The sequence below is a fragment of the Tamandua tetradactyla genome, chromosome 18, assembly GCF_023851605.1.
Source record: "Tamandua tetradactyla isolate mTamTet1 chromosome 18, mTamTet1.pri, whole genome shotgun sequence".
Taxonomy (NCBI): Eukaryota; Metazoa; Chordata; class Mammalia; order Pilosa; family Myrmecophagidae; genus Tamandua; species Tamandua tetradactyla.
In genome coordinates, this window is record NC_135344.1 from 60,177,555 (window position 1) to 60,196,976 (window position 19,422).

Below are 19,422 nucleotides of genomic sequence, written 5' to 3' on the forward strand. Positions count from 1 at the left end.
GTGGCTATTTACTGGCTTCCTCTCCATCATTTTGAAAAGGCAAACAAGCCCAGGGTCATTTTTTTTTTTAATTTTTTTAATTTTTAATTTTTATTTTTTTATTATTATTATTTTTACATGGGCAGGCACCGAGAATCGAACCCGGGTCCTTGGGCATGGCAGGCAAGCACTCTTACCTGCTGAGCCACCGTGGCCCGCCCAGCCCAGGGTCATTTTAAGAGTGTGTTTATTTTCATTCCAGTTTTGATTGTTTGGTAGATTAATTTTTTTTCACGAGTAGCACTCTAAAATGGCAGTGTGGACAAACTTTAGGTTTTTGCATTTCCTTACCAGGTTTACCAGGAAGGAAAAAAGCAGAGCCCTGATTAGCTTTGCTTGAGTAACCATGTTTTGCATGGTTGTGCTGGTTTGAAAGGAAGTATGCCCCCTAGAAAAGCCATGTTTTAATCAAAATCCCATTTTATAAAGGTAGAATAATCCCTATTCAATACCGTATGTTTGGAACTGTAATCAGATCATCTCCCTGGATGATGTGATTTAGTCAAGAGTGGTTGTTAAACTGGATTAGGTGACAACATGTCTCCACCCATTTGGGAGGGTCTTGGTAAATTTCTGGAGTCCTATAAAAGAGGAAACATTTTGGAGAATGGAAGAGATTTAGAGAGAGCAGAGAAGAACGACATAGCCATGACAGCAGAGAGCCCACAAGCCAGCAACCTTTGAAGATGAAGAAGGAAAATGCCTCCCGGGTAGCTTCGTGAAACTGGAAGCCAGGAGAGAAAGTAGCAGATGATGCCGTGTTCACCATGTGCCCTTCCAGCCGAGAGAGAAATTGTGACTGTGTTCACCATGTGCCTTTCCAGATGAAAGAGAAACCCTGAATATCATCGGTCTTCTTGAACCAAGATGCCTTAGATTGGACATTTCTACAGATTTGTTTTAATTGGGACATTTCCTCAGCCTTGGAACTTTAAACTAGCAACTTATTAAATTCCCCCTTTTAAAAGCCATTCCGTTTCTGGTATATTGCATTCTGGCAGCTAGCAAACTAGAACAGTGGTTCTCAAAGATAAGTATTTTTTCCATGCCTGGGATCAGAGTAATCCTAAAAGCTGGCCACTTCCCCCACCCCCATTTTGCATTTGTTTGCAAGTTGGACCTGCAAAGTCATCTTCTTTTTGACTCAGGGACCACAGTGCTGGTTGGGGAGGTGTGGGTGCCTGCCACGGGTTGTACCCTTGGCCATCTCCCGCTCGCAGGACTACTTGTGTATAATCCCTCGGGGGCTGTAGCCACAGATTGAGAGGTGGTATTTTTTAACTCCAGTAGGAGATTCCTATGGGTTAACAATGAGAGGAACAGTAGCCTGTAGAATACCAAGGTGGGGAGGTGTTTCCGTTTGCTAAAGCTGCTGGAATGCAGTGTACCAGAAATGGATTGGCTTTTACAAAGAGGAATTTTTAAGTTACAAGTTTATAGTTCTAAGACCATTAAAATGTCCAGATTAAGACATCAACAAGAGGATACTTTCACTCAAGAAAGGCCCATCATGTTCAGGGTTTCTCTTGTCAGCTGGGAAGTCATGTGGCTACATCTCCCAGACCTTTGCTCCCAGGTTGCATGCTTTTAGCTTCTGATTCCAGTGGCTTTGTGCCAGCTGTCCAAACATCTGCAGATGTCTGTGGCTAGGCATCTGCTCTCTGTGTCAACTGTTTTAAGGACTCCCGTATACTAATGAAGACCTATGTTGAATGGATGGGGCCACATTTCCATGGAAACAATCTAATCAGAAGGTCCCACCAACAATAAGTCTGTATCCCCAAGTTTGGATTAAAAGAGCATGGCTTTTTGGGGGGTTCGTAGCAGTTTCAAGCCAGCACAGGAGGTTTAAGAGGACACTTTGCATACTGGGCTGGAAGGGGTTCTTTCCATAAGCAGATATTTACTGAGCGCCTAATATACGCCGGGAATAAAAACTCAGTGCCCCCCTGTTGTCTATCGTTGCTCATTTCCTGCCCAAAAGCAAGCCCATATCTTACCCATTCCAAAGGGACAGAAATGCATATTTTTGTTCATGGCATTCAGGAAAATGCCATCCCAATCTCTCTAAGGAACTCCCAATGGGACAGTTCCTGTCCCAAGAAGAAAAACGGTAGGAAAAGAAAAATTAGCAAATAGTCCTACCTCGTCTTCATCTTCTTCCTCCTGCTCTTGCCATCCTTTTCCTTTTTTTTCTTTCACATGGGCAGACGCTGAGAATTGAACCCTGGTCTCCAGCGTGGCAGTCGAGAACTCCGCCAGCTGAGTCACTGTGGCCTGCCCGCTCGTCTTCCTTTTGATAATATTAACTAACCAATTATTGAGCAGCTTCTATGTTTCAGACATTTTTACATCCGTGACAGCTCATTTACTTTTTAAAGCTTTCCAAGTTATCCCCTTTTTAAAGATGAGAAAGTTGAAGTTCAGAGATGTTTAAGTGATTTTTTTTTCAAGATTTTGTAGCTACTGAGTGATTGGGCCAGGAGTCGAACCCCAGGTCTTTGTATCTCCAAAGCCCCATAACCTGCCGTACTACCTCCCTTGAGCTGTTTTGGAAAATGCCAAAAGTTTACCAGCAGTGTGGAGAGCAGATAAGGACAAGCAGGTCCTAGGGAAGCTGTAAGGGAAATTGGCCTGAATATGCCTCTTCCTACCAGTGTAATCATCTATAAAAGAATATCAAGATGATTTGACAGCAAAACAGAGAGAGGGTTACCCAGGACAGGACATTTCTATTACTTGCTCCGAGGCTGACATGTGGGTGAACTAAGAATGTCCAGTGGAACACTTTTTAGGAAAAAGATCTCATTGTCTTAGCTTTTTTATTACTATAAGCTATACTTCTGTCAAGCAGTTAAAATAGTTCAGTGACTGATATATGCAAAGTTTATGGAAACCATGAAGAAGTATAAGGTATCATCCCACTTTCAAGGAATTTTCAGGGTAAGGAGAAGTCAAACTGATCATTTATGGGATAGGAGAGTAACTTTTTACATGCCCTGTGAATGTAGACACTGGAAGAGGGAGAGAGGTGGGCCTTGAACCTGGCCTGGAACCTTTTTGTGGAAGGAGAGAGGCTTAGCTAGGCTGAGGCCTGGAGGTGGTCTTGGCCTCTGGCACCCCAGGAAGACAGGCTAGGATGGCGGGGCAGGGGGCACCCAGGGTGAGATTTAAGGATTTGTAACTGGAGCTGGAGCTATGGGGCAGAGCCTCATCTTATGCTCCATTCCTCTTTCTCTGCATCTGTCCTTCTGGGAAGGGTGACACAAATGGTGGGCAGGTGGACATCTGGAAATTCCACTGCCAAGAGAAGAAAAATTTATATACTGGTATGTTTCGATATTCTTTCCCTTCCCCAAATTTCTGTAAACTTGGCCTTCATAATGATAGCCTAAATTCTTGATGGTATTTTTCTTTCTTACAAATTAGCCTTCATGCGGCCATATTTTGTACAGATATTCAAAACAAACACACCAAAGGCCAGTTGTTGAGCTGAGTATGGGAAATAAGAGTAAAACAGCTCTCCAATGGTGAGGAAATGCTAAGTTATGTATATGAAAATAGCAGCTGCCAGTAAAAAGTCTCTCCAGGCTGTCTCACATCCTGTGAACTTTCTGGTATGCCCTGAGCAGAATAGAAAGAAAGGCTGTGGGGCTTATGTACCCAATTCAAGGAAACAGCATGTGTGATTATTGCAAAAGGAACCTTGACTTTGGAATTTCCTGATTTTTGAGAATGCTTGAGTTTAAGGATGGTGTGTTTTCAGTCTCGGAGAATTTTCCAGCCACAAAGGAACCACCAGAAGAGGAGCGTCAAGCTGTTTTTCAAGAGTTTCTGTCATTTGCACAGAGCTGTCCTGCACTGCACATACATGCTGAAAGTGTTCAAGATTCTGGGCAGGGGATGATACAGCTGTTTTCTGTGGTCTGGTCACAAGTTGGGTGGGGTGGAGGCAGCGTGCAAGCCTGTTTTGTTTGGACCTGCAGTGTTTGCCTCTACACTGTACTGTTTCTTCTTCTTCTTTTTTTTTTTTTCACTTTTCAAATTTTAAATCACTTGTCAACACTTGGAAATTGGGTGGTTTCTCATAAAAGTCCAGATTTCCAGATTCTTTGGAATGCTGGGCAGCAGCTGCCAGGATGGGCGGGTGCTCACCAGTTCAGTGCAGCCACCACCACCCTTGGGCTGGCTGAGGTTGATGGCCCCAAGCCAGCATATGTCCTCTTATCCTTTTGTTTGTACTTCAATTCATTCCACCACAGGGTTGGATTGGGCTGGGCTCTGAGGCCACAGAGGTAAGCAAGACACAGCCATGACCCAGCGAGGTCACCTTCCAGAGGTTCATATGCATATGTCATTATTAACCTTCTTGGGTGGGCAACAGCTTAGCTACACAAAACGGGGCATCCAGGGAGCATTTCTCAGACCCAGTCTATTGACATGTGGGGCCAGATAATTCTTTGTTGTGGTTGCTGTCCTGTGCCTTGTGGGTTGTTTAAAAGCAAACCTAGTCTCAACCTAGTAGGCTTCCATAGCACCCTTCAGCCCCTCCAGCTGTAGCGAATATGCCAGATGTTGACCCCTTGGGGGGCAAAATCACCCCCAGTTGGGAATCACTATTCTAGATGTTTGTGGTGGTTAGTGGAGAGAGTGACATTTGAAATTTCAGCAAGATCTTAAGGAACTTGCTTAATTCTTTTTTTTTTTAATTATGTTGTATGGTGGAGATCACATTTCATTCTTTTTCCATGTGAATATCCCATTATTGGAGCACTGTGTGTAGAGGTTTTTTTTGAAAGCTCACTGGCTGGGAATCAAACTTGGGTCTCTCGCATGACAACAAGAATTCTAATTAGAGATTAGGATCCACTCAAGGGTCAGGTCCTCAGTGATCCCTCCTGCCCGCTTTGTGTACCCATAGCTCCGCGTGCAGCTTCTGTGAGCCCTTGGCACGCAGAGGGGCTGTGCCGGTGTGAGCAATCCACTTGCCCCTGAGGCCAGGAGCACCTCTGGGAGAGGGACCACTTGCCTTTCTTTCCATCTCTAGTTCTAGCTAGATGTAATAGTGCTTGCTGAATAAATAAAAGACGGGCAACCTTCTAAATACTGTACCCAAGAAAAATTATAAACCTAAGTACTCAATATTGGCCAGTTTTAAATGTCTGTGCTTTAAAAGCAACCACTCTTGGCTAGCTAATTACACTGTTTGAAAAAAAATTATGCTGTTTTTATTGATAACAAAATATTTCAAACCCAATAATTTAAATATCCAGAAACAAACTTAATCATTCGTTTTTTTTAATTAGCAAAGTTTTTGTATTTTAAATATGGTGTATATTGATATTAATTCCCACAATTCCCAAATTTTAGTAAAAGAGATCCAACACATACAAAAGAAAGTTTCTGAACTGGGAGCATTATCTCTAATCAAATAAAATTAGGTGTGAGTGCTCCCTCTTTGAACCCACTTGTTGAGTGGAATAGGTTAGATTCAAAGAAAGGAAGGAACAATAAAAAAACTACCCCTTTGTTTTTAGGATTCCATAGTCACCTTCTCCCCTGTGTCCCTCTTCTGAGCCTGCCACTGACCCAACAGGTTACCAGCTCCAGGATCACTTTTAGGTGTCGGAGCTGCCCAACACCACGGGTCTATAGGAGAGGACCTTACAGCAGCTTTGAGTAAAGATGTTGTATCCCTTTAATTTTAGGAGACTGCCCAAGCCTATGCACAGGAAGAATTAATTCTGGGATGACAGCCCCCCGCCATGCCTCAGAATGCCTCTAGGATCACAGTGTCTGACATTCCCATATACATTTTCTCTTTAAATTAAAAATATGAAACCCCCCTCTTTAAATTGCTGCCTGAAAGGGTCCTTCTAAATAATCATTGCTCACTACTTCTCAACATAGATTAATTTATCAGATTATGAACTGCCACTTGGCAAACCCAGAGGGGATGGTACATTGGGCAGATTAGTTCTGGTGGTAAAGAGGTAAAAAGCAAAAATAGTTTAGAATACCTGTGGGAGAAAGGGAGACAATATAGCGATTCAAGCATCCATTGAAAAACATTTACTGAGCCCTGCGTTAGAGCTGCGTCTGCAGCCAGGAAGAGGGCAGAGTCTCTGTCCACTGTTTAGTGAGTCAAATAAGAATCAAATAGCCACTTTAATAAATGTGAAATGAAGATGGGGCCTTTGGTACCTGGTAGGAAGAAGAGAAGGGCTGGAGAGGCACTGAAAATAAATTAAAATTAAAAGATGAATATTTTTGGCTGAGTGCGCTCTGTAGTCTGATGTTTATGCCTTAGTAACATGAAGTTTATTCACTTCAGGAATGACAGGATTAGGGGATTTGCAAACAGTTCAGTAAAGCTCTGACTTAAGTAGTTGTAATGCTATTAAGATTCCCGCAGCCCGTATCAGCTTCACCCGCTGTTGAGAAAACAGCATCAAAGCGTACCCCCCTGGCTCCTGTAACAGTAAACCCAATGAAGGCTTGTTTTCCCTTTAGCATTCACTAAGCTGCTTTGGTGTTTCATGCAATAGCTAAGCCAAGGGGATGGAGTGCAAGGTTATTATGCTTCAGCTTTGTTCTAAGGCTCGTGGGAGTAAAAATGGCAACGGGCCAGCCACCCTTCAGTTCTTCCCCTGGGGATTAAGGAGGATTAGTGGAAACTGTATAAAATGACTGAGCCCCCAGTTACATTTGCAGAAGTAAAGCCCTCCTTAACCCAGAGCTCCGTGTAGCCTGTGGGTCAGGTCACAGTGACCCTACCCTTGCCCGGGGGTTAAGGGGACAGTATTGGCATCCTTTAAGGATGTGAGGAGTTCAGCAGGTCTGCTTAACAGGGAAAGCCAGGTCTTTAGAGGTGAGCCTGTGTACTAGAGAATGGCTTCCCCTTCACAATCACCTCCTTATCCAAAAAGCAGAGGAGACAGCCCAGCAACTTCTGGGGACCTGAACCACACAGGAGTCAAACAGATCCCCAACTTCACAAATGGATCTTGTTTCCAAAATTGGTCTTTTGGAACTTGAAACATAATTTCTCATAGAAACCATCCTATTAAATGATGATTATAGAGCTAGAAAAGGCCTCAGAAATTTATTTAGTTCATATTGTGGACAATTATTTCAGCTACATTATTATGAATTAAATAGAACTTATCCATTTATTCTCACTCTTTATTGGAATATTTCTGTAGGAAAGAGGAAAGTACATTCCAACTAAGACACCAGGACATGTCCCGCCCCTATTCCCCATTTTCAACCCAGTGGTTAGCCCCATGGTGAGGATTAGCATTTCTCTGCCCTCCTTCAAAGGAGCTCACCGAGGCTCTGGGAGGTTTCCCACTCTCTGGCTGACTGGCAGGTAATGAGGGAGTAGATTTGTTCTCTGTTGCTCCGGAAAACAGAACTTGGATTTACAAAGGAGGTAGAGAAGCAGCTGTTGGATCAGCATGAGGAAGGGCTCTCTCCTTGAAGGAGAAACCACGACTCGGCCCATCCCCAGCCCAGCCACAGTGCTGGCCCCAAGTGAGATTCCCAGAGTGCTTGCTTAACTCCAGTTGACTACAACTGTTCAATGTGGGATGGGCTTATTTAGCACAACAGGACTCGCCTCTCACCAGAAGGATTGAAGGAGGGGTTGGGTGAGCAGCCGCTGTGAGGGCGCTGAAGGAGGTTTTGCTGCCCTGGGAGGGCAGTCAACTAGAAAATAAGAACATATTGATTGTCCATTATAGGCCAGGCACAGTGGTAAGTTGCTTAATGTATATTATTTCTAAAACCTCATGGTAACTGTTAGATGTGAGTATCTCCCATATCACAGATGGGGAGCCTAAATCTAAATGATGTGCACGGGTTACATAGCTAATAATGTTTGAGCCAAAATTCGAATTCAGGCCTAATTCTAAAGTTTGTTTTTATATTGCCACACATATAGTCAATTCATTTTTATATTCTGTGTAAAAGTGGTAAATGGTACAAACTACCCATATGTCATAACCACCCACTTGGGTGACCTTTTTCACTGGAAATTTAATAACAGTGCTTCATATATTCATCATCAAAATATAAAGCCACCATTGCCTTAAGTTATGTGTGTTGTGTGAGTGTACAGGAGGATCAGGATATTGGAGGGCTGGGTGGAAAATGGAGGGAACAATAAGATAAAATTGAAAGCCACCTCTGAAAAAGAGCATTTCAGATTGTCTCCTGAGAAATTTAAAACTGAAAATGTAGAGACCTTTGGGTGTCTTAATGTTTAGGCTTGTGAAAATAGTCAACTCTTCCCTTCCTTGTAGACTCCAGTTCTCCCACTACTTTTTCATTTTCAAATCATTGACCATGTTTCATTTTGCATTGGGGGGAAATTGGTATAGCTTTTTCCCCACTTGTATTTTCATCTTTAAATGTTTATCAGTTTGAATGAAATGAAATGATTCAGAGATTGTTTCCTTGATGAGGATGAGATGCTGGGTATCTGCATGATTTTGTATCCATCAGCCACCCTTAACAAAAAGGGCTGGAAGAGCTCCTGGGAAATTCTCCTCTGATCTGTCTGCCAGAGGGTGTTAACCTCAGCAGTCAGTCACCGGCACCTGATTAGAATGAGTGGTTGAGTAGAACATGTCACCTTCTCCCCTGAGGAGAAAGTATCAAAGCCCACTCTCCTCCCACCCTATATGCAGAAGTTTGCTCCAGAGAGCTGATGAGAGTCACAGCTGCACAATGCGGGGAGACATTCCTTGACCTTTTGTATGGGGGACTGGCAGCTGAGAGCCACAGCCTCCTGGCTCGAGAGAGTGCAAAGCTGACCTCTTATTGTTGTTTTCAGCCTCCTGCTCTGTGGACTTGGTGAGGCCCTGTTGGTTTTCTCAGAGAAGAAAAGCTCATAAAGAAAATGGCAAGAAAATAAGACTTGCAGATGGCCAACTGGAGAACACAGCACCCTTGCTTCACTCCTCTTTGTTGAATGGGCTAGAAAGAAGAAGGCAAGGACAGTTAAACTGAGCCAGTATCCCAATGACCTGTTCATTCTTTGACCCAGTTGAATGTGGTTGTAGATGATATGAAGGCTCCAGCTGCTTCTCACTGCTTCAAGGAGAACTGTTTCTGGGGGTCTCTGGGCTTCTGCAGAGCAGTGGACTTCGTTGTATCTTCCCTTTTTGAGACTTCTCTCAAGTCCTGCCTGACTGTGCTGAACCAGTTCTGCAGAAACAGGAAATGCAGGATTTCCCTGGAATGGCTCAGCTCACCTTGACTGAAGTGCTGGACTCGGACTCTTTGTGTACCAAATATCCTTCCCTAAACGGTGTTTTCAATACAGGGTTGTGGGTCCAACGTGGTGTGTTAGATTTTTTTTGTTGTGTGTGTGCAATTTTGGAAACTCCTCTAGGAACTTCCTTTCCTTCCTTGCCTGGAGCTCATACCCACCTACCCATGAGAATTCCTTGGAAGGGCTTTGAGTTGGGAGCAGGGATAGAGATAGGGGTCAGGTGGTAGTTCTGGGCCAAGTATAACTTGGTAGTGAGTTCTGAAACCTTTTTTGTGTGTGTGGTTGATGATGCTTTTTATTTTCTGCTTCTAAACTTCTCTTGGTTCTTATAAACTTGTCAGGATGTGTGTTGTGCTTAATTCTTTGTGCTCTTTTTTACCCACCGGTTAGCTTTAGTAGTACTAAAGAATCACCATAGAATACTGTTATAAGTAGGACAGATGGATGTCTTCCCTGGGCAGGTGAAAAACAAAGGAAAAGCTTCCTTAAAGCTTTTAATCCATTTAATTCTTTGATATCTCAGAGGAGGCTTCAAATCATTGAATACTGAAGAACGTTTTCCAGGCCACATTAAAAATTGGATTTAATCCCTATGCTTTGCCTGTATGAGAGTCTTAAATAGATTTACATGAAATAGTAGTTTGATCTTCAATCCACAAAGAAGGTTTAAGAAAAGATGGCTAGCTCCAAATATTTCTGCTCATAAATTTTTCAAATACCTTACTACTCTGCCAGGTGTTAAACTTTTGGTCATTTTGAGATGAAGGAGGTAATAAAGTCCAGCGAGTCTCCACCGGGAAGCCAGGCCTTGCAGTGTTGCCCACTGCATCATTGATGGAGACCCCATTCAGACTCTGGGAATGGCTTAGCATATCTGGGTCTTAAATACCTTAAATTCACTTCCTTGTGTTTCCCTGGTCTCTGCTTGTCATTTAAGGTCAAGCTGACCTTTATACGTATTTGTTCTTTATCTGAGACATCAAACTTTCTATGTAAAGTATGAGAATAAAGTAGGAAATCTGGGTTTAGAAATTTCTGGATTCTTTTGCTTGTACAAAATTCTGCTTATACAACTGAGGGCTTGTTCTTCTCCACTTGCAGAAAGTGGCATCTGCCCAAGTCTCGTAATGCCTGACTTTCCATGTGCTGTTTAAACATATAGAGAATCCTAAGGCTGGGAAGATCCATGAGCAGTTACTAAGCCCAGGCTCCTGTTCCCAGGAGGACTGACCTCAAAACCTTTAACCAATGAGTTTTAGACCTCCCCATACCCCTGCAATCACCCACTCTCCCCTTTAAGGATCACTGGCAAAGGCTTTTTGTTTTCTTGTTAATTGCATTTCAGAGTCCCAATGTTTTAAAAAATCTCAGGTCTTTTCATACAGCAGCAAACAGTAACCCATAAGGTGTTTCTTCAGTATGCCTATCCTTTTCCTTCAGCTTCCATCTGTTCTTGGGCTTTTGCCTTCAGCTTTAACCACTATCTTTTTATGTCCAAGTTCACATGCTCAGATCTAAATGCAGGATGAGTCCTCAGACTTGTGAAGCCAGGGGCTGGGCCACACCGTTGCCATCTCTCCTGCTCAGTTTTGATGGCCTCTGTGCCCCAGGCCCAGGCAAGGAGTCCCCAGGCTACCCCAGCACCCCCTCCTAACCTGTACAGATTCATTTGGTCGTGGCCTTTTCTGGTCCTGATTACCTTAGTCCTCACTGGTCTCAAGTCAATGGCAGGTTTATTATTATTATTAATTATCATTATTAGTAGTACAAATAAAGATATGCTTTCTGTCCAGAGAGGGAAGGTTCTGTATGATTGTATACTGTATTATTACTATTCTGCTATGAACATAAAGAGAAACAAACCGTTTATTTTCTTGGAAACTTGCCTTTCTTTTCTCTTCAACCTTGGCAAGGGAATATTGCAGAAGGTTTGTTGTGATCCTTGGGGAGAGAGCTCCTACATCTTAAGCTCAGGCTAACTCCTTCTTCCACCTGCATCTGGGCCTCTTAGCTCGACCCACCCAACTCCTCCTTCTAGGCCTTGTACCATCCAGTGTTGGGGCCACCAGCCATGTGTGTCAACTGAGCCCTTCAAATGTGGTTGGTCCAAAGTAAGATGTGCTAAGAGTATAAGTTCACACCAATTTCAAAGACCTGGTAGTAAAAAGGAATGTTAACTAACTCATTCACTGTTTTTACTGATGATGGGTTGCAATAGTATTTTGGATATATTGGGTTAAATAAAATATGTTTTCAAAATTAGTTTCTCCTAATTTTGTTGGCCAATGCTTGTCTAAGCAACGCATCTACACTAGGAGATGGGTGTTGGCAGCAGCTCCTGGGGCTACAACCCGATAATATATCTAAGACGGGTAGTAGTGAGGGCTGACTGCATGCCAAGCACCGTGCTAGCTCTGTTCCTTGTCGTTCCTATTCCCAGTGGTAGGGTGGGGAATAGTCTCCCCTTTAATGACTCTCTCCTTCAATGAGATTTAGAGATTCAGTGACTTCTCTAGTTAGAACTCAAACCCAGGCCTTCCCGACCTTAAAGCCCTTTTTTAAATGTTTACTTGTGAGAATTCTGGAGAAGAGAGTTGTCAGTTTTCCAAGAAGTGCTCCAAGCATTATGTTTGTGTGTCCTCCCTGGAGGCCTCGTGCCCTCCCTTTGCTGCAGGTCAGAACCTGTGACCCGAGTTCCTGCTGCCTTCCTCAGTATCCCACTCCTGCCCACCAGCCGCGAGCCCTCAGGCTGTGTCCGAGGTCTGCCCTGACTTTGTTGGGAGCCGTCAGGCGCGCTTTGGAAACGGTACTGGAAAGGAACTCGAAATGTTCCCAGAACACAACAGCTAGTTTGACTTCTCGAGCTTGGTCTCTCGGCCATAGGCACATTCAGCTGGCTGAAGCGCTCGGAGGTTGAAGGGAGAGCAGCAGCTTCTGGAGCCTTAGAGACTGACCAGGAGGGGCCCATCGCCACAGCCACACAACCAAGCTGCCTGGGCACCGTCTCGTTGCCCCTCAGGACGTCGTTAGCTTACTTTGCACATAAGACAGACACGGAGAAGCTGAGCTACTCCTCTAAGATAGAGGGGAGTGTGGACTGGGAGGCTGGGCTGACCCCACAGCTCCCTGCTCCTCACGGTGGGCTCCTGCCTCCCCCGTAGGGCTGGGATTTGGGCAGGCTGACCAGAGAGGAACCCCGGGCCCAGGGCCATGGAGTGAAAGCCGGAGGGCAAGGTCTGTAAGAGGGGTGCGCTGGCCAGTGAGGCTGGGAGGGTGAGCCAGCCTGGGGTGACTGGCATGGAGGGCTGGGATGTAACAAGTGTGAGTGCCGATGTGTGCAGGACACACAGACAGCCCCTGCATGCTGTACCATCTCCTCTTCACAGCCCATCCTGCAGACAGGCATCCCAGGCCTGACACAACAGGAAGCCATCCTGGGATCATGCACTGCTCAGCCAAGATCCAAAGGCCATTTGTATCACTGATAGATTAGGATTCAGGGGATGCTTATGGTTACTGAATCATCATATAGATATTCCTTTTTACTTTCTGGTGTACTGGAGTAGACAGAGGGAAATACCCGCAGTCTCTGAACTGTAACCCAGCTGCCTTGATCTCTGACAGTGATTGTATAGCTTTTATCTTGTGCACTCGTGACTGTAAAAACCTTGTGACTACCCTCATTTGTAACCTATATTATCTGTTTTTTTTACTTTGGAGTCTTGTGATCACTAAAGATGGCTCCTAATGTTTATCAGTGAAGGGCTTTGGGTCAACTGAGAACTAACGCACCCCAATTCCAAAATTATCTTGAAAACCAAAACTGAATCCAACCAGAATGGGCCTGCCTGACATGCACAGTAGCTTAAACTTTAACCTGTAAGTGACTATACCAAATTATAATACTAGAAATCACACCCATCAACATATTAAGGTCATTATTTTCTTAGATACATTCTGTGACTTAGCATGTAATCAGTGTGTTCATGCTCGACAGTCAGATCACCTCTAATTACATCACCTGGAACCATTGTGCTCATTATCCTAAACCTGCCCATCTTTTGATACAATAAAATGATCAGAATTACTGCAGTTTAGGGAGACAGATTTTGGGGCCAATAGGCCATCTGATCTCCTGCTTTGTGCCTAGCAATAAACTCTTTCTCTCTTTGAAACCCCCATGTCTCAGAAATTAGTCATTGAACACATTCAGCAGAGAACTCACTGCCTTTGTCCAGTAACAATTTGGCAACCTAGATAAGACAAGGATTCCTAAAGAATCTGACTGTCCGACATTGTAGAACCCAGTGGAACAGGTAAACTTTTCTGGCCACTGGACATTATATAGTCCAGGGGCTCAATAATCAGATTTTCTCTGTTCTTCTGGCACCCCGAACCCTTTTGGTACCTTAAACAGCTTCTAAGAAAGAAACCATTTCAGTTCCAAGTCCGGACAACTTACTGGGTGAGAGGTCATCTGGGTAGAAGTGGACCAGGAAGTCAGTTTGCTGATTCAGGTCCCTTAGGCTTGTGATTAAGGCCTGGGTCTTGCTTCCAGAACGATTCCCCTTTGCTCTGACCTCTACACATTTTTGCTTTCTGGGTACCGTTCTGTAGGGGGCTTGAACCCTGACCTGGAAGTTGTCTGTCGCATATACTCCTGAAAAATAAGTAATCCAACAGTAAATTGGTGTTCAATGAAATTAAATATGCCTGTTTAACTGTTAACTAGTGTGTTTCAGAGGTATAGTATGTATTTAATGCTTGTTTAATTGTTAATTGGTGTGTTACTTAATAGTGTTTAATGCCTGTTTAATTGTTAATTGGTGTATTTGGTCTAGTTATTAATGGGTGTGTTACTTAAATATGTAGTAAGTGTTAAGTATCTTTAAATTTGTTAGTTGGTGTCTTACTGCATTTGTTTTGGTTTAGTGTTTCTAATTCGTTACTGATTACAGAAATTCTTTAGAATGGGAAACTTTGGGGTATATTGAAAAATAAGAAAGATTTTAGTTATGAGTCTATGAGAAAAAGATTTGTTTCTATAACATAATTTGGCCTCAATATGATTTAGAATCAGGAGAGAAGTAGCCTGAAAATGGCTCTATGTAAAGATACTACCATCACAGTTAAAAAAATTCTGCAAAAGAGAGCAGAAATGAATGAGATGATGTATATTCAATCTTTTATTTGACATTCTCAAAAGTATTTCTGTGTTTCTGTCTCTTGTGTAACTTTTTGTTTGTGTCTGACTGCCTACTCAGTGTATGTTCTCATACCGCCAGATGGTAATAGCAAATTAAAAATTTGTAAAGGGTTCTATTTGAATTGCTTAAAGATAAATAAGCACTTTTATATAAAAATTAGTACCCCTGGAGTCCCAGAGGGGGAAAAAAGAAAAAGCCCTCTGGGCAGCAGGATTCAAAGTCTTAACTTTTTTTTTTTTTTTAATTTGTACAGTTTGTTTATTTAGCTGTTTGTTTTCATCCTTGCCATGTACGTTTATCATACTGCTAAGATGCTAGTTAAGAATCATAATCTTGTTTTCTAAATGTTTGAGTTAACATTCAGTTATTTCTTGATTGATTCAAATATTTGTGTTTAGACCTGCATAAAAAGAAAACTAGAATGTGAACAATGTTTTAGATTTTCAGCAATAATATGTGTTTCTTACATATATGCAAGTCCTGGTCTATTAAATAATCTCACTTCATATTACTTCTTACAGAATTCATCATTCAGTATATCCATGTAACTTCAAAATCCTTCATTGTTGTCCTCCATAATTTCAATAGTAAATCTTATTAAAAACTCTGACTCTTTGATGCATTCTATACTAAAGGGCTCAAACAGTGTATTTTGTTTTCCACTACGAATTTTCTGATGCGAAATATAGCTGAAGAGTTTTCTGAATTGACTTTAGGATGGTTGCTTCCTGAGCATAAGAATTATGCTAAGCAAGGAGTGATCATGGAAGACATGACTTCATTCATGAAACTGATGAGAGTTTTATACAGTGGAATTCTCACTTGCCCTACAGTGTTGCTCTATTAATAAATAATTTTTGTGATTTATCATAAATCATGTCTCCAGCATGAATTATCTGGCACTCTGTCAAGGGGTTTAATCCTCTGGTAAAGACTTGTCTCTATCAGGTGGATCAGTGGATGAAGACTCTTTGACTTTCATTACATGTATAGTATGACTTCTCTCATGTGGTATATCAGATCGTCTACTAAAGGCTTTGCTACATAGATGACATTCATCTTGATTCTCTCAAGTATGAATTAACTTAGATTGATCAAGTAGACAGCATGACATATTTAGCATTCATAGGGTTTCTGTCAGTTTGAATTTGTCATGCTGTCTAAATTTATAAAAATAAACCAAGGTTTCCCCACCTAGATGATTTTCTTATGATATATCTCCATTGTGAGTTCTAGCTTGTCTTCCAATGTCAGAACAATGAATGAAGGCTTTCCCATAAAGATGGCATTTGTAGGGTTTCTCTCCATTTTGAATTCTGTCATGCCATGTAAAGCTAGAACAGTGAGTGAAGTCATTCCCACATGTGTAGCATTTACATGGTTTCTCTCCAGTGTGAGTTCTCTCATGTACAGTCGGGGAAGAAAAATGAAGGCTTTCCCACATAGGTGACATTTTTTGGGGTTTTCTCCATTGTGAATTCTCTCACGTGTAAGAAGGCTATGAATCTGTTGATGGCTTTCCCACATAGATGGTATTCATATAGTTCTTCTTCAGTGTGAGCTCTCTCATGTTGTCTTAGGGTAGAATATTGATAGAAAGCTTTCCTACATTCATAAGGTTTCCTCCAGTGTGACTTCTCTCATGTCTCCTCAGGGCTGAACAGTAAGTGAAGGTTTTCCTGCACAGATGACTGTTATGTGGATTCTCTTCTGTATGAGTTCTCTCATGTAGACTAAGGTTATATGTTCTACTGAAGGCTTTCCCACATAGGTGGCATCCATATGGTTTCTCTCTAATGTGAATTCCATTGTAATGTGTAAGGCCTGAGCTTTGAATGAAAAATTTACCAATTAGAGAACATTCATATGATCTCCTTTTAGTGTGGTTTTGCTTATGTTGACTGAAAGATGACTGACCGGTCACTGAGGACGGTTCACATAGATAGCTGGGGTAGGGTTTCTTTCTCAGGGGAGTTAACGTGTTGAATCACTCTGGCTCTGTGAGTACATCATCTGGAAATTCACCATCTGTAATGCCATTCTTTTGGGTATGAGTTCTCTTCTTCTGAATACTGCTTTTGGAAAAATCCTATTCCTTCTCCCCACAGTTCTCCTTGTTCCAACTTGGAATGTACATCTGATTTTCAAACCTAATGTGTTAGGGACATCACTTGAATCATTCTGCAGGTGATCCCACTAGTGAGAATGTAGAGAATGAACTACATGGGAACAGCACAGAAAATGAAGGGGTTTTTTTTGCTGGGTAGATGCAGCCTGAGTAGTTTGCACAGATGCAAACTACTGTTCTGTGCTGGGTAGATGCAGCACAGAAAATGAAGGGTTTTTTTTTTTTTGCTGGGGAGATGCAGCCTGAGTAGTATGCAGGACTGCAGGCAACTCTTCTGTGAGTCCTGTGGGAAGCCAAAGCCTTAGTTTTTAATTGAGTGTAAAATTATAAAGAATCTACCCCTAGAATTTCCCTAAGGTAGCAGAGGGCTACCAGAGGGCTGCCTGGAGGAAAAGACACAGAGCTTTACCAATTGTCTGGGTAACAGCTCTAAGTGAAGTGGCTCTATAATGGGAAATAATTAAAAGAAGGGCACAGGAACTCTCATTCCTCTCTCTGCCCTCATTTAAAACTTTTAGGACCGAGTTTAATGGGTCCTAAAAGATGGGGGAGGTGTGGTTTAGAATTCTTCCAACTTAGCCTGGAGATTAGAAATGGTAGGCACAGAAAAAAATCCTATGGAATATGCCATGTTTGTTAAAATTTTTTTTCCAATAATACCCTTGCAATGGTAACTGTAGTAATCAAATCATTATTAAAATATAAATAGCCTTAGGATAGGAGTAACTGAATAAATCTAATTCCTGAATTTCAGTATGTAAAATGAAAGGTCCTTGAGATCTGCAGAAAAGTTTTCTTGGATTTAGGTTTGGGACAAAATAAACAATTGTAGTGTATTTTCCAGAGCCTGATAGATAATGTACTTTTGAAGTTCATGATTTTAGATATTATGAAAACAAAGAGACTTTTTAACCTCCAATAGAAGGAATAAAAATGCCAATACAGCTGCAAAAAGTTTCATTGAGAAAGTCTTGCCTGATTATAAGCTGCTGCTTCAAATATATCCTATTTAAGAAATCAGTTAAGTTTAGTAAGAAATATAAATGAGATTTCTGTAACCTTGATTACCTGGATTTCAAAGAATCTGGCTGTTTAATTATTTTGCCACTTGTTATCTCAGTAAGTGAAAGAATTTGAATTTGTAGTGGCTTTGTTAAATGTCGTTCAGTATATTTTTGTTAAGTAAGTGCTGTCATTTATGGGAAATATATATGCTTAGCTTCAAAGATTATAAGACAGTAGTAATAAAGGAATAAAAGTGCTGAAAGAATTTTAAAAAACAGATAGATAAAGAATGACTTAGAAGACCTCAGAAGAGATGACATTTGTAAGCTCTTTAAATAAGAAAGTAGCATTCGAATAAATAGAGCTCTGAAGTTGTTTTTTACAAGCTATAACTTAAATATGTTAACTAACATATTCCTGGTATTATTTAGTACTTGGGAATAATGTTGAAAAGTTTTGAGTTTTTTTCTGGATAGAAATCTCTTAGTTATTGAGAAACTAATTTTATTTCAAACTTGGGCTCTTCTGTCCTTTGAAGATAGTACTGTATTGGACTGAGAAATTTAGGCATATTGTGATGTAATTATTTGTGTGTTGTGAGTATAAAGTATATAAATGTCTGACTGCATTCTAAACGCAAACATAAAATTTTTTCTTCTAATACATTGTAGTATCTCTATCTCTTCTCCCCTTCCTGAATACTGTTATTGGAAGGAAATATGCATGTTCAAAGAGCTTTGTGAATTTGTCATAAAATTTATTTCTAATTATATACAATCTGGATAAATAAAAACTATAGGTAGGATGGGTAGTATTTTTATTATTTCCCATACTAAGATGACCTTATTTTCTGATTAAAGTGAATTTTGTTTGTAGCTGACTACAAGCCCTGAATGGGTATGGAGAGTTGTAGAAAGTTTGAGAAAGTGAATTTTATTTGTTGTAGTCATTGCTTACTGCAAGCCCTGAATAAATATGGAAAGTTATAGAAGGTTTATAAAAGTAAATTCTGTCATAGTCAATGCTGACCAAAAATTTAATAGGGCTGTTTATAATATATATATATATATATTTTAAAAGTCTTTTTTGTCAAACTGTTATTCACACAAAACTAAAGTTTAGTTTTTTCTGTTAAAATAATGTGTATTGTTAGTCTGCTCTTAATGAAAAGTTATAAAAAGTTTTTTGTAATCATCCAAGTATTCTGTTTAGAAGACAAAGATTTTACATCAGAATAATATCCTTGTTAATGTTTATGTTGACTTATCAGACCTTATTTCAGAAGACAAGTCTCACTTTTAAGGAAAACTGTTCCAGAGGATTTGTTCTTTCACCTTGTAAATCTGAATTGCTAAAATAGTTTGACATAATGCATAGGAGTTGTTTGGGAAGTATTATGGTGGTTAGAGGGAATTTTCTATCCTTTTGTTAGCTAAATTTGTATGGGTGAAATGTTATTCATATGTTTAGAAATTGTATAAAATTCCTAAAGACTTGACGATGTTCTCACTGTCCATGTTATATCCTTATACTAATTTGTATGATATTAGACAATGGTTTGATGTTATTATCCCTGGTTTTAGTTATTCTTAGAAAAAGACTACAGATCATGGAAAGAATCAGATTTACTTGCCAGTCACATAGCTTTGCTCTGATGCTTTTCTAAAAGTGTATGTGGTCATCCATAAATAAGAACTTCACCTGCAATTAAAAAGGCTTTAAAGAAGAAGCAAGACAAATATATAAAGTTTTACCTGTTAATT

The 19,422-nt window shown here is 41.0% G+C and overlaps 1 protein-coding gene across 3 annotated transcripts in view; it reads left to right on the forward strand.

Moving 5' to 3' along the window:
* Positions 1–17,271, forward strand: part of SLC35D4 (solute carrier family 35 member D4) — a 170,750-nt gene extending 153,479 nt beyond the window's left edge. Inside the window, exon 14 of one of the 3 annotated variants that reach the window (XM_077135800.1) lies at positions 8,879–17,270. In XM_077135800.1, the coding sequence (XP_076991915.1) occupies positions 8,879–8,939 (61 nt within the window). In that variant the 3' untranslated portion in view covers positions 8,940–17,270. Of the gene's footprint in view, positions 1–8,878 lie in introns of all 3 variants that reach the window. The other 2 variants (XM_077135798.1, XM_077135801.1) reach the window with 2 other exon arrangements.
* Positions 17,272–19,422: the final 2,151 nt, after the last annotated feature.